At 38.6% G+C, this 15,594-nt stretch overlaps 1 protein-coding gene across 2 annotated transcripts in view; it reads right to left on the bottom strand.

The window, feature by feature from the left end:
* Positions 1-2,062: 2,062 nt before the first annotated feature.
* The window catches only part of osbp2b (oxysterol binding protein 2b), a 73,988-nt gene continuing 60,456 nt past the window's right edge, over positions 2,063-15,594 (bottom strand). For both annotated transcript variants that reach the window (XM_056244032.1, XM_056244034.1), the window contains 11 exons: positions 10,531-10,729; positions 10,287-10,410; positions 9,367-9,433; positions 6,823-6,975; positions 5,654-5,899; positions 4,549-4,669; positions 4,184-4,287; positions 3,726-3,821; positions 3,139-3,323; positions 2,425-2,645; positions 2,063-2,229 (listed from right to left, as the gene is read on the bottom strand). In XM_056244032.1, the coding sequence (XP_056100007.1) occupies positions 2,087-2,229; positions 2,425-2,645; positions 3,139-3,323; positions 3,726-3,821; positions 4,184-4,287; positions 4,549-4,669; positions 5,654-5,899; positions 6,823-6,975; positions 9,367-9,433; positions 10,287-10,410; positions 10,531-10,729 (1,659 nt within the window). In that variant the 3' untranslated portion in view covers positions 2,063-2,086. The remainder of the gene's footprint in view (positions 2,230-2,424; positions 2,646-3,138; positions 3,324-3,725; positions 3,822-4,183; positions 4,288-4,548; positions 4,670-5,653; positions 5,900-6,822; positions 6,976-9,366; positions 9,434-10,286; positions 10,411-10,530; positions 10,730-15,594) is intronic.

Raw genomic sequence — 15,594 nt, 5'->3', positions numbered from 1 at the left:
ACATAAAAAGTGCCTGCCAGTATGCAAGTCAGTGTGCTTTAATAGAAAATATTAACATTTATAATAAATACCGGTACATTGACTACTTGTCAAAAATCAAATTTTGACTAGCTGGATAAGTTTAGATTAAAAGAGTAAACATCTCAGTTAAAATTCAGATTTTTACCAAAACAGCATTTATTGGGATGGCATGGCATCATTACTTTTGTATCCTTCATAATAGCAGTATTAGTATTAATAATATGGTTATCACAAAATACATATAGTGGCGTGAGCCTAATTCTACATTCTTGCCAGCGATCAGAAATAAAGTGACAACTGATCTCCAGTGATGTCAGGTCTTGAAGACTTTCTCAAGATGAAAAAAATATATACTTTCTTTTTTATTCTGCGAGTCTAACTGAAGTTATACAACTTTGCAATAGAAATATCTGCAAAACGGAAATTTGTCACTCCTGAGTCCTAATGAAGATTTATAACCTCAATAAGAAATTGAATTTTGTGTTACAGGGACACTAAAATTACCAGTTCAAAAAGATGATAATATGCAACGTGCTGCTTTCCTCCATCACCACATTGTAATGTGAAATATAGCGGCCCTCTTCTTCAGGAACCTTTGGGCATGTTTTAAACTACTATCTCTACTAATAAATACAAGCATATTATAAACACAAAACTTCACTTGTGTTTTCAGTATCACACTTTGTTCTGTGAATGGATATTTGTTTGCCATGTCCTCTGAGAAAGTCAAGCAGGGTGACTTGTTTGCTTTTATTGGTTGATTGTTCATTCATTCATTAAGTATCCTGATTGTACAAAAAAAGGATTTTTAATTTTTATTGCTAATATGTACGGAAGCATATTGCATTCACTTGAGGAACAAACAAAAAAATCTACTCTGTTTTTCTGAATTAACGAGTTAATTATCTCAGACTTACGAGATGATTTTTCATGGAAAAAAGTTTTTGCTCTGTTTTTCTGAATTAACAAGTTAATTATCTCAGAATTATGAGATTCATTCATTCATAAAAACAGAGTAACAATGTGTCACTCATAATTTTGAGATAATTAAGTCATTAATTCAGAAAAACAGAGCAAAAACTTTTTTCCATGAAAAATTCTCTCATAATTCTGAGATGATAACTCGTTAATTCAGAAAAACATCGTTTTTTTCCCTCAAGTGAATGCAATACGCTTCCGTAAATATGCACTGTACTGTGGCTGTCACAGTAACATGAAAACGTCCACTGGGGGCTCCACTGCAGCAATGCAGGAAGCAGCTAATTAATGTGCATGACAATTCAGGAGTGTAAAACATGTCTGTCAGAATACTTGCACTGCCCAATACAACAGACTCAAGGGCTCTTTTAATGCTTGTCTGAAGCTCATTGGCTAACTGAAGACATGACATGAATCTTATCTGTCACTAGCTATGCAAAGTGGGCGGAGCCGGGAGAAAGTCTTCAGCTGAGTGTCCAATAAAAGAGCCCAATGAGCCCTCTTGTAATTCTCTGGGATATGCAAATAAAAGAGTTTCCTTTGTCCAAATATGGTATTGTTGATAAGAAATTTAAAGTAGTGAACAATCAGATAATTCACATAAATGTTGCAGATGTGTTGTGTTGATTCTCCTCCATATGTAAGTTTCTTCATGTTTTGTCCTGGCCAGCAGAGGAGGGGGAGGAGTGTCTTTGATATGAGCTCATTCTAAACAAGACTCAGAGCATTATACTTCACTGTAAGAGATGTTGGGAAGAGAGGAAAGTGCATTTGTGATAGGGTTGTTCTGAATAAAAAGAACCTGATTTGCTTTGGAAGATAAACTGGGGTGGCACTTGGCTAGAAGAGTTCAACTGCACATTTCTCCCACACACTCATCTTTGAGATGAACATCAGAGTCCGTTTAAGAGTCAGGCAAAGATATATGTCATTGGGCCGCAAACACACACACTCACACTGAACACACACACTCAAACACACACGCAAGTGTTGACGACCTGTCTCCACAACCTCTGCAGTCCCAAGAGGTAAGTCCATGTAGAGGGTTTATTCCCCCTCTGCAGAGTTAGTCAAGTGTTTTGTGGGTTCAGAAGATCACAGGACACATATTCCAGTCCTGTCTGTCTTTGGCCTCCCAGTAACCCCCCTTATAAACAAAACTAGTCTCTCCTGTCATTTCATCCGTCCTCTGTTGGAACCACAGCGGCCTGTAGCACTCAAAGTCTCGTCCTGGAACACAAAACAACAATAAAATCATCAGAGGAACAGCCTAAGATCAGCCAACTGGGACTGTTCTGACTAAACTGTTGTGGTAGATAACTGGAATTTGTATTTAAATGGTATAGTATAGGTGTTTGAGGTATGAAACCCAACAAAATGTCACAGGGACGTGACTGTCCTGCGTGACCTTTGACCTCCCCTCACCTTCATCTATGGCATCGGTTGCCTCAGCATCTCTCCTCCTCCTCGTTGCTCTCTGCTTCTCCTCTAGCCTTTGTTTCTCTGCGTTGGCCTCATCCCAGCGTCCCGCTTCCATCAGCCGCTGGTCTGGCCTCAGCCTGCTGTCCGTCAAACAGACACCCTCTTCTTCCTCGTTCAGGGTCAAAGCCAGAGAGGAGAAATGGTACATGTTCTCAGCATTCTCTCTGTGTGATGGTGATTGAGAGAGGAAAATGACAAACAAATTGAAACAAATGCAAAAAATCTGAGAATCTAATCTGTTGGGCAAGGCCTTACTACATCTTTAGTTAGTTCAGTAGTTAGTCTGGTGGGTAAGTAAGTGGTGAAGATGGTAGTTAGTTCTGCAGGTAGATAGATAGTTCTGCCGGTAGGTAGTTTAGCACTTAAGTAGTTAAGTAGCTTCCACTGCAACTACTAATTACCTGCCAAACTTACTACCCATAGGACTTAGTTTGATATGTAGGTTGGTCGATAGGTAGGGTTGTTGGTTGTTCAGTAGGCAGGTAGTTAGTTCAGTTGATTGGTAGGTAGTTTGGACTGTCGGTCAGTATGCAAGTAATTTACTGATCTAATATGGGAAATTGAATTGCATTACAAGCCAGACATTAATACTATACAGCCCACTGAACATGCATTTTGCCCTCTTGACTGTGTCATGCATTATTTGACGTGTCTTACGGTAGAGGGTATTTCTTCCACAGCAGTTTGGGGGTAAGAGTCTGATAGACCGTCTTCTGTTTGCCCTCAGAGCTGCTGCTTCCTCGGCTGCTCTGCACGATCTTGGCACTCTCCATCTTATCGTCCCATGTGCCTGACAGGATGTAGTGGGCCTGGCCGTCACTGTCCATCACCACCCCTGTGACCTTACAGTGGGAGAACAAGGAGAACAAGGGTAACAAGCTCTGGGGTTGAACTACAGAAGCTTGAAGAGATTGAGAGAGTAGGATAGAAAAGCAGGATAGAAAGATGATTTAGCTAAATTCAAACTGGTTCTTATCGGCTCTCAGTAAAACTCAAATATTAATCACAGGGAGAGGGACAGTACAAAGGACAGGGTAGACCATGGGTGTCCAAACTTGGTCCTAGAAACTGTCCTGCAGAGTTTAGCTCCAACTTGCCTAAAAGTGTCTGGTATGCCTAGTAAGACCTTGATGATCTGGTTCAGGTGTGTTTAACTTGGATTGGAGCTGGACTCTGCAGGACAGTGGCTCTTCAGGAGCAGGATTGGACACCCCCGGGGTAGACAATTTAAGTCCAAAACGTACCTTTCGTGGGACTTCCCTTGAAAAGTAACTGTAGGGAGAGAACTTGAGCTGACAGGTCTCTTTGGTCGTGTGGTTGACTATATCAATATCTCCTGACTAAAAGAAAAAATTAGATCAAAAGAGAGAAAGACTTCCCAGTGGTTCTCAAAATATGGGGGTCATGTGTTATCCTCAATAAAGTTTTTGTTATTGAACAGAAAAGTGTCTTAAAGCCAAAAAAATGTTTTACAATCAAAAACTTCATTGGCTGCATTGTTCAATTGCCAAATGGTTTTTTTGTCAGTTTTAGTAGTTTCAGAAGAGGACATCACAAAAAACTGAGAACCACTTTATTAGAAAAATACAAAAAAGTCAAACTAAAGTTCTCCTTGACATTGCTAGGCTTTAAACATTTGAAATAAACAACATAAACATCTGTTATCCAAAATGTGATTGTTTAATAATGTCAGAAGTTCAACCTGATCGATCCACAGTTTGCCCACGATGATGTTGTGGACGGTGGAGGTGACTTTACGCCACACGTAGTGGTTTCCACTCGCATGAAAGTGCAGGTGGATCGCACCTGATTAGAGAGAAAGTCAATGTATGTGTGAGTGTGTCTGCTAATCCAAATAAGGATGACAAGGATCCTGACAAGGATACAACACAGAGCAGATTGGAAGTTCATAATTCATCATTCTAACAATATGACATACAAGTCATATAAGAGTGTGACATTAAATTAAATCAACAAACAATGTGTGTGAATTTTGGGGTACTTATGTGAAAGAACCTTGTACGTGTGTAAATTTGTTTGTATGAAGAAAAGTGAAGTAAGACTTACCCAGAGGCATGATGGAGAGGTATTTGCCACGGAACTTGCTAGCGATGGTGATTTCCTGCCACAGGGTCCAGCCTCGCTGTGACATCACATGATGAGCGGCTGCCGGCGGATGATGACTGACCTAAGAGATTATAGGTAAATATCAGCCCAGCTGTAAATAAAATACACCACTAAGGGGCGCTGTCTCTTTATTCATTCAGACATTTGTGGACTTTCTATGGGTGATTCTGGTATTCTCACAGCCATCACTACTCTCAACACACTAAACCTTGCATGAGAAGCATCTCCAGTGATGGTTGACGGTGAGATGAAAATTACTGCTGTGACACTGTTGGCTCCTTAAGGATAAATTCCTCATTTCTTCTCTCATTGGTAAATTCCTCATTTATATGCTGCTTTGAATGAAAGTGTCAGCTAAATGAATAAACCCAATGAAATGTAAATGTAATTTTCATGATACCATGATTGACTTTGATGTTCCTTTTTGCATTTATCAACCGAAGACAGCATTCAAACTAAGTTTGGGGTCAGGTTTTTTTTTTTTTTTTTTTAAAGAAATTAATACTTTTATTCAGCAAGGATGCATTAAATTAATCAAATCTGACAGTAAATACTTTTGTAACAAAACAGATCTATTTTAAATAATTTCTGTTCTTTTGAACTTTCAATTCATCAAGAATCCTGAAAGAAATATGTATCACGTTTTCCACAAAAAAATTAAGCAGCACAACTGTTTTCAAAATGGATCAGCAGAATGATTTTTTAAGGATCATGTGACACTGAAGACTGGAGTAATGGCTGCTGAAAATTCAGATTTGCCATCACAGGAATAAATTATATTTTAAAATACATTAAAATAGACAGTTATTTTAAATTTGTAATAATATTTCATGTAATATTACTGTTTTCATTGTATTTTTGATCAAATAAATGCAGCCTTGGTGAGCATAAGAGACTTCTTTCAAAAACATTCAAAAAGCTTACCAACCCCAAACTTTTGAACACGTATGTCCTGTACTACCCAAATAACTGCAACTGAGATTAATGTAAATGCTAACAAATAGCTTTCCCCGTATATTACAGACCCTTTGACTCAAACACTGACCTGCTCACAAATGGAACGGTAGCCGAATTCCTCTAGGCGGTCCAGTTCGTAGGTCTCTCCCAGAAGAGGGTTGAAGGGCTTGGCCGTCCGATGCACTGTGGTGGAGTATGAGGAGACAGAGAAGGCTGCGACCAGACACATCTGCTCCAGAGAGTTCTCACAGCGCGCCGCCTTATCCAGCAGCTCGTAGTACTCCAAATCCTCCGTCAAGCGCTGCAGCATCGACAGGGGCTCGTTGAAGTTCACCTGGACACAGAGAGAGACAGAAAGAGACCTTGGCTGTGTCCCAATTCACATTCTTCAAGCCAGGGAGATGCTACTGTCACGAAATTGTGTCTTAATACCACAGATCCCTTTGACATGTTTGCATCTACCTAAATTTGAATCACTTTCCCTAAAGATTTGTATATTTAAAGTTGAGGTAGCTTTAGCTTTGTACGTTTTTTTGTAAATGTATTCATTTAAAACGTCTCTTCCATAGTGCAAGGGGTTGTAGGCAATATTAGCGTAAAAAAAACACACTGACGTTTAAAAGTTTGGGGCTGTTAAGATTTTTAAATGTTTTTAAAATAAGTCTCATATGCTCACCAAGGCTGCATTTATTTGATCGAAAATACAGTAAAATCTGTAATATTGTGAGATATTATTACAATTTAAAATAACGGATTTCTATATTTCTATATATTTTGAAAAGTACTTGATTCATATGCTGGCAAAGCTGAATTTTCAGCAGCCATTACTCCAGTCTTCAGTGTCACATGATCCTTCAGAAAACAAGTACCATTCCTTATTATTATCAATGTTGAAAACAGTTGAGCTGCTTAACCTTTTTTTTTGTGTGTGTGGAAATGTGTTACATTTTTTTCAGAATTTTTGATGAATAGAAAGTTCAAAATAACATCATTTATTTAAATGAGAAATCTTTACTGTCACTTTATATTAATAAAAGCATTTATTTATTTATTTTCAACTTTTGAATGGTAATTTTAGTACAAAAAGTATGTCATCTGGACACTTCCTAATGTTCTCAATGATCTGCAATGCACTGATTCTAATCTTGCATTTAGGAACATTTCTTCAATATGTGTGATATCACAAATGATGTCAAATTGTTTAAAAAACATATACACAAAGGAAAGTATCTGATTCAGTATGTGTATGCAACTTACAGGCATTGGGATCTTAGAGAGCTCTTTGCCAATGCAATTCTTCATGATGCTCCACAGATTGAGCGAATAGTTGGGCTTCTCTGGGATTTGGGTCCGCCTCTTCCTGTGAGGCTGCAACTCTTTCCCTGAAAAGTCATTACTGCACACAGAACACTAAAAAAAAAAGAAGAAGACAGAGAGACAAGAGTGTTTGCATTAAAAAAACATCAGAAATGTGTAATGTGTTTGTGTTGAAAGACATTATTTGATGGGCCGCATTGCCCTTGAGGAACATAAACACTGACTGATGCTCCATCTGTCTCAGAAAGTGAGTCACCAAGAGAGAGAAGAAAAGAGAGGAGGAGATATCAGTTAATTAAGAGTCGGTTAATTGAGACGAACAACAGCTGTGAGAGCCCGTGATGAACACAGACCGCCTGAGGAAACACTCACAGTCACACTGAGGGGCTGTTTACACTACACCGTTTTCAACTAAAAACAAAACTTTTTATGCGTTTTGGGGGCCTGAAAATGCAAACTTTTGAAACCGGGACTTTAAAGTGCACGTTTTTGAAACCGATACCGTTATTATCTCCATGTAAACTACAAAAGAATTTGTGAAAACAGTGACGACATGCACATGCGTATTACGTGTTCAGTCTAGAGGCGCGTAGTGTTTTTTTTTTACAAAGTGGCATCGCCAACTACTGGCCTGGCAGCATAATACAGCATTTTAGTCGTTTTTGTGGATCCGTGTAAACAGGGATCGTTTTGACAACGTTGTCATCTGTACACACACAAACACACATGTACACACACAAAAAGGAAAAAAAATATCCGTTTTAAAGGCACAATATGTAGTTTTTTTTCGCCACGAGAGGGCGCAGTTTCCAACAATAACAAAGGCGTAGGTTGATGACGCAGTGATGAGCTGAATGATGGGACTTGCTGTCAAGCTGATGGATCTAATAATGTTTATGGATGAGTGCAAACATTCATGTTTTTTAACATTACAGTGGTATGAAGCAGGTCACGATTGCTAAAGAGACAGATATCACACGCGAGTCCCGCGGATATAAAGGAATAAGGACATTTAATTCTACCGAACTACCCGCAAGTGCTGGATTACTCACACAGGTCAGTTTATTAGACGAATTAAACTTGTGAGGTAACGCAGCGCTGCTTCACTTAGTCTAACGTTACACTATCACACTAAACGGCATTTAAATGTGTGTTGAAAGTTATAATGTTATGCTACGCGTTAGTTCGTTTGCTATACGAAACTAGCAGTAAGCTAGATCAACATTAGAAAAACATACTGACCATATTCTAACATTTCATCATGTTGAACTAACGTTATATAACATTGATTTGTTTTATGTCCATTTGCTCACCTGTCTAATAAAGCTGTCAAGTCGTGACTCGTGAAGCTCTGTCAAGTCCAAGTTATTCGCGGACGTGGAGCTCTCGGCATCTCAAAAACGCCATGCTGATATTGATCCTCATTTTAGTTCTCCTTGTTTGTCCCAAAGTCTGCTTGCCATGGTCTATGTTTGAAAGAAACAAGAACTGCGTGCCGCTAAACGTTACGCACTACGCAGTTGTCCACGTCTGTCGCCATGGTTACGTCATGCTATGGCAGTATGAACGGAAACCGAGGATAGCGCGGATATTGCGTCATTGACATGCGACATTTTTTTCCGGGACGGCCACTTATTTAAAATTGGAATTTCATTGAAATAAAAAATCTTTGGAGACTTTTGGGATATTGTAAGTACACAACTGTAGGAAATATATCACACTGTGCAAGGGATTTTTGGATATTTTATTACAAAATTCTTACATATTGTACCTTTAATACATCGTTGTCGTGTAAACGTCCCCCGAGTCTACTGAATCCCTACTCCACATGAAATAAAGTGTCTGAGGCCAATAATGAAAATTATTCTAATTAACATTAGCTTAATAAAAACTTTTCATTACAAAATATAAGCATAACAACTTGAGTTACCAGGGCCTGAAATCTCTCTCTCTCTCTCTCTCTCTCTCTCTCTCTCTCTCTCTCTCTCTCTCTCTCTCTCTCTCTCTCTCTCTCTCTCTCTCTCTCTCTCTCTCTCAGTATGACAACTCATCAAATTTTGTTAAAATAAATCAATTCAATTAAAAACATAAAATCAAACTTCCTTGTGCTGTGTGTAGAGCGCAATGACAGCACCATCTAGCAACTAAGCTGTACACTTACAAATTGCTGTAAGCATCTTACTAACAATATAAATATGATTCGGCACATAATTTAAACATTTTCATGATGAAAAAGGAGTGTAATATAGGCTATTGTGTCACCGTGTGATAGTTTATTGGAATGTTTGTAAGGCACTCTTCTTTGTCACCCCCATTTTCCAAAATAAATTTCACCCAGGTGACAAGTACATTTGTTTTAGTATTTCAGAATGTCTTACTATTTGGGTTTTAAATTAGATTTGTAGTCAGAGATTTTCATTGTAGTCTTTTAAATCCCACCGTATATGACCTTTGTTTTGGGCTCTTTTTTCATGTCACACTCACATTGTCTTCCTGGTTGCAGTCACTGGGCTGTCCTCCGCTAGCACCACTGAGATTACTCTGAGAACGCCTGGACGGACAAGAAAGAGAGAGACATTGTGTTTGATGGATGGAATAAAGGTATCTTGAGTTGCTAACACATCATGCAGTCAGCGAAGAGCCCTTTACAAGGAGCAGATCAGTTTTTGCCCCCATCCATTCCATAATTTAGGTACCATTTTCTCGCATTTGATTTCTCGTACCCTAATGAGCAAAAATGAAAGAAATACATACATCACAGGTGTTCACAATACTTTAAATATGCTGAAAAAAGACCTGTTAGGTTATTGTATTACTACACGTTGTCAGCTCACTGAATAGAGAACCTAAGACACTATCTCTGAAATTCGTGTACGATTGTTGCATTTCGACTCTTTGTGGCAGTCTTTGCTCATGAAGCAGAAGTTATCCTCTGCTTAGTTAATGTATGAATATATCCACACAAAACAAATGACCGGCAATATGTTTGAAAGAAAAGCATAGTAGGTTTTCGAGACTTCCAGCCTGTAGTTTGTCAAAGATAGTGGGAAGGTGGATTAAGAAATGTATTTTGAATTCATTGTTAATAAAAATACATTTTAAACTACTATTTTTCAAATGCTCCATTTTCTCACAGACTGCCTCTGCCTCTCTCTAACCCAAGACTTAAATGAATGCCGCCTGTACCCGCTTAGACATTTAGTCTAGGCTCCCATGGGAATCCTGTGGGAGTGCAGACCTCTAGATCAGTGTCATCATCCTTTAGTCACGTGTTTAAAACCACCTGGCAAAACAACACTTATAGTGATAGTTCACCCAAACAATACAAATCCCTCATGATGTGGAAAAGCCTGTATGATTTTCTTTCTTTCTTTCATTTTTGGATTGAGTGGGATGAAGCTGACCTGTGTTGAGAGGGGTCCGTGGCAGTCACTGTTATAAAGGCAGGTGAGTCCTCCATGGCATCAAAAAACTCTGTATCCTCATCTTCATCACTCGCTTCCTCTTTCCTGGACCTTTCACCCACTCCTGCACAAGCAAATAAACACAGCTTAGTACCACTACAGCAGTCATCATGTTATCCACACAAGTCATGTCTCATAACTGAGCTCATTCCGTTCTGAATGATCACAGGCTCCAACGTCTCACCCGTGTCAGTGGTGGGCGTATCGGGCGTGTTGACGGCGTGCGTGGGGGCTTCTCTCCAGGCTCGTTCCAGGCTGTTGTGCTGCTTGGCTAGCTGCTCGATGGTCTCCTCCAGGTGGGTGCGTTGCTCTCGCTCATGCTGAAGTACTCGCTGCCATCTGCGGCTGTGGCTCTCTGCCAGGTCCAAGAAATCTCGGCAAGCCTGCACGGGAAGATATGAGACACGGGTTAAACATCGACACAAATACAGAAGATTTAGGAATAAAATAAGTGCAATGTAAACCAGAGGGGATTGATTCTGCTCCTAAAGATCTGCCTCCATGATCAACCTCGTTTTGACCCAAACATAGAGCTGAAACAGTAGAGCATTCCTCGGAAAAAGCATGAACCGGTATCATGACATTAACTTTTTTGCTCACCAGACACTGTGGCTAGAGGTTTTCCAAAGTTACTAGCCATTCAGCATTTTCACTGGCCAAAATTTTGACATCGATACCATAGGGAAAAACTGCCATATAGATATTTTTAATATTATCTCATAATTTGGCAACCAGTATATTAGGCTGCCATCCCTTTAAGACCTGTTTTATATAGCCAATATACTTGTCTTTGTGTGTGCGCACTTTAAGTGTGAGCACAAAATCTGCGGGAATGAGTGAAATCATGCTCAATATGCGCCATCCCTCGCGCGAAATTCAAGCCCTGTAACACCAACAATATTCATCCGGAGCAAATGAAACGAGTGAGTAAAGGGACGCGGGTTTGTGTGTCAACTCGCTGTCGGAGAGATTAGAGAGTGAGAACGCGCAGCTGATATTGTGTATCCTGCGGAAGGGTTTCAGATATTTCAGTATAGATATGTATTGAAAAATCTATATTTTTGACAACACTAGATATTTCAGATGCCCTTTTAAAAGACTGCAATTGAAACATTTATATTATGTAAAATTAAGCCCGCTGTGTCTGTGTTAAAAAGTGTCTGTGTTACACGCCACTGCTGAAATCCACCCGCATTTGGCAGGTGTTAATGTCAAAGATTTTATGCTATGATTTTATTTACATGCAGCCGCTGTACAAGCATGCATGCATGACCCCCGTAGAAGATCTATAAAGGTGGAGCTGGGGAAGGTGGAGGTTTTGTGAAAGTGCACTGCAAACTGCTACAGCAAACAATAGTTCAAAATTTGAATGTTGAGCAGCAAGTTCCTTGGCTACAAATACAGCAAGCAGATTGGGTTAAGGTCCTGCGCCATGTACAGTTTTATAACATAACTTTGTATAAGGGTCTATATTCCATTTTTTTGTTAGATTCCAGAGGTGTGGAGCAAATTCTGCCGCCACATCCTCATTGTCTTTGTTTTCCCTCACTTTCTCCATCACGATAATCCCGGTTCCTAAATTCTCCAGGGATCTTATCTGTCCTCCTGCTGCAGGCACCACACATGAATTCACCTGTTTCCTCATTACTGCTCTGGTCTCCCTCATAAAAATGATCCCCACAGGAAGAGATCATGGAAATACCTTCCTCTCTCCATCTTCCCCTTTCTCTGCATTTCTTCTATTTTTCTCTCCTGACTGACTTTTGTTTATTGTTCTTATTGAATTGTCTGTGAAATGTCTCACAACAAATGACGTGTCTTACAACATATAATGAATTATACGTGACAGAAATGTCAAAGAGTTTTTGAAATTGATCATGGGCTGAAAGCAGAAGTGAAAGAATTAATCTGATGGCCAGTGCACGTTCAGAAACACGCAAACATACAGACTGTCTATGGGCTGAGTCATGTTTTTTTTAAGTTGAGTCTGACTAGCAGTATTGAGCAATGTAGAAGTATGTAAGAGAGGTTACTCTTGGTCAATAGCATGCATGGTCACGTGATTGTACCCAGAGGAATATGTTATTTGTCAGAGGTTGCGCTTTCAAAGTTTAGCAGACAAGGCTTAAGCCTAGTCCCAGACTAAAATGCATGTTTGAGGCAATCCATCCATGCTTTACAGAAATAAACGGCAAAAAACGGTCAATGTTGCAAAATTCTTAAACATTTAAGTATAATTATATCTGTAAAGCTCTGAAGAAGACAATATAGTGTAATTATCCGTCTCAATTAAATGATTTTGTTCCGATAGTTTCATATAAGCACTGAAACAACCTAGCAACTTTTCCCCCTACAAATATTAAGAAGAATAACCCTCATCACACATAGGTTTCACTAAAAATACCTCTTGTAACCAAACTCAGTATCTGCGAGAGCATCTCTCTCATCACAGCTCATCAATCATGTTAATAACTGAGACTACAGTACAGCCACAAAATCATCAAGGCAGCTCGCGGTCACAACCAATCACGTCTTTAACAGTGCCACTGCCTCTGAGTGTCAGTGCAATCTCTCGACTGTACTCTCTTCTTCTCACTGTTTCTTTGTTCATCTCCCTTGTCTCCTGTGGAGGCACAATGACATGACTAAACTGACTGACCCTAGTGTGCTGGATCAGAAACCACAGACACATAAGTGACTCGGTTTATAACAAAATAGGCACAGAATCAATGTCCAAAATTCACCTTTTGCCACACCTGCATTGCCAGGTAAATCGAGAAAGTTATAAGATCCTGTAGAGCTTGGGACAAGTAATGCAAAAGTCATGGGTTCAATTAACAAAAAATGAAAATACATATAGCTTTATACGGTTTAAGTTGCTTCGGATAGAAGTCTGAATCTCTCTATATATTTAAATACTTCATTTATAAATGATTACATAATAAAATTCATATTTAAATGCTAAATATTTTAACTGACCATGAAAATGTATTTTGCATTATGTGTTTTTTTTTATAAAAAAATCTATTTGGTCCTTTCAATGGGATAACTGTTTTTTCCCCTTGTCACTCACAGCAGATGAACCATTCTCCATTTCCATGCACTTCATAAAAACACAAAGAAAAAGACATTGGGATTTTAGATTTAGCTTAGATTTCACATTTTTATTTTGGTGGCATAAATTTGAATAATATTATATGTTGCCACATGGATTTATGTTTTTTTTTAGATAGATAGATAGATAGATAGATAGATAGATAGATAGATAGATAGATAGATAGATAGATAGATAGATAGATAGATAGATAGATAGATAGATAGATAGATAGATAGATAGATAGATAGATAGATAGATAGATAGATAGATAGATAGATAGATAGATAGATAGTAAAAAGTTGCTAGATGCACAACATATGTTTTTTTAATAGACTTCTATTTGTATCTTTGTTCGCATTTTTGCAAACATCTATAATCGCTCAAATCATTTATATCAGCGAAGGTCAGAAAACCATTCTTACATTTCGACTTAAACTAGTCCGTAATAAAGTTTCCAGCCAACTCAAAAGTTTAATTCACTTAACAAGCCAATTTGGCGCTTTGCAAGTGCTAATTTTGGATGCTGTACAGAACATAGTTAAAGTACTTTTGCACTCTTGGCCACACACTCTGCCCCAGCACTTACCTGACTCCTGTCAGCACTGAGCGTCCAGAGCTCTGCTGCGATAGAGGATCCTCTGTGCTACACTCAGCATGTGACAGGCTTCCTAACACGTTCATGAAACTACAGCTCCTCACCTTTAACATAAGCAACACTTCCACTTTTTTTTTGCTGAGTGAGGCCCTGGGCCCCAGACTGCTCGTGACTTCAGGAAGAGTTTAGAGGAAAGAGACGTATGTGTGTGTCGTACATCCTCATATCCAAGAAATGCCCTTAAAAATAGTTGAGGGGGAGGGAGAACCATGTGATTCAGTGTGTGAAATTGATAGATGATTCATTGAATTTAGAGAAATACCCAGTGAGATTCTCAATAATATTTCAACAGAATCTTTCAACTCTAGATAGATTTTCAGAATGCCACTTGGTGTGATATTGCAAAGAGTTTCTGAGATTTTTTAAATGTGATTTAAGTGTCCAATTAGTTTTTAGGGCCACTGCACCAACAGATTCACACAGCTGCTTTCTCTCAGTTTCAGTAGGGGTGAATACAAGTTAAGCGAGACAAGGTTTTTATATGTAAATGTCTTTCATTAAGAAGGTCTATCATAATAATAATAATAATTATTATTAATCATATTTTAATAACGAGAACAAACGATCAGAAAGTGTCCCATTTTTCCTGTATTCACCCTAATCACTTTAGCACACTTTTTTTTACTGTATTTTTTATCAAATAAATGCAGCCTTGTTGAGCATAAATTCAAAAACATGAAAAATCTTACCAACCCCAAATTTTTGAGGAGTAGTGTATAACCTGTGATGTTCAAAGAGTGTCATTCAAAGAGTGACAAAAAGAGAAAAGACCCTTTTTTCTCTCTCCTTGTTTCAAATAGATGTAATATACGTGTATTATTAAAAATAAGATCATCTGTTTATCCTTCACACCTCACACACACACACACCGAAAATAATGGTTTCCCTCTGCCTCTCATTAAAAGTACTGTGCCTCGGCCTGTCCAAGTGCTTTAATGAGCTGGATCCACAATGCTGTTCAGCACTTTTCATTATGCATGTGTAGTTCTGTTCAGCTGGCTATTAATCATTTCAAAGATGAACAAAAGAAGAGTCTTCACAGCTGATTACACAGAGATCTCACTAATGAATGTGTTATAGCATGTTTGTCTGTTGCATCACCTCAAACCCTCAGGTCTTGACTGCTGTCTGCAGGGCTAATGGTTGATACTAAAACCAAGAAGTGAGGAAATGGAACTATTAGATTCTTATAATGGTTCTTACAAAACAATGCATCAAGAATTGTATAGAATCATAATTGAACACAAATCTAAAGACTGTTAAATTGGTGTACCTGTTCAGATAATTTGCTCTATATCAGTTTTCCGACGGTGTAGCTACTTCTTACCTATGGCTTTTGTGAAGCAAACTAATGAGCATGGAAATGACCAAACTCACTTTTTCAGAAAATGCTGACACAAAAGTCTGGCTGTGAAGACTAAAGTGGTATACCAACAATCACGATTATGAATTATTTGTTCAAAATCCTTTTGCGGAACCCACAGAATCAACATAAA

This window comes from Rhinichthys klamathensis, unplaced genomic scaffold (genome assembly GCF_029890125.1).
Source record: "Rhinichthys klamathensis goyatoka isolate OS25496 unplaced genomic scaffold, OSU_Roscu_1.1 h1tg000899l_1, whole genome shotgun sequence".
Classification (NCBI taxonomy): domain Eukaryota; kingdom Metazoa; phylum Chordata; class Actinopteri; order Cypriniformes; family Leuciscidae; genus Rhinichthys; species Rhinichthys klamathensis.
The sequence above is the reverse complement of the archived record's forward strand: the minus strand, read 5'-3'. Positions and strand labels throughout refer to the sequence as shown.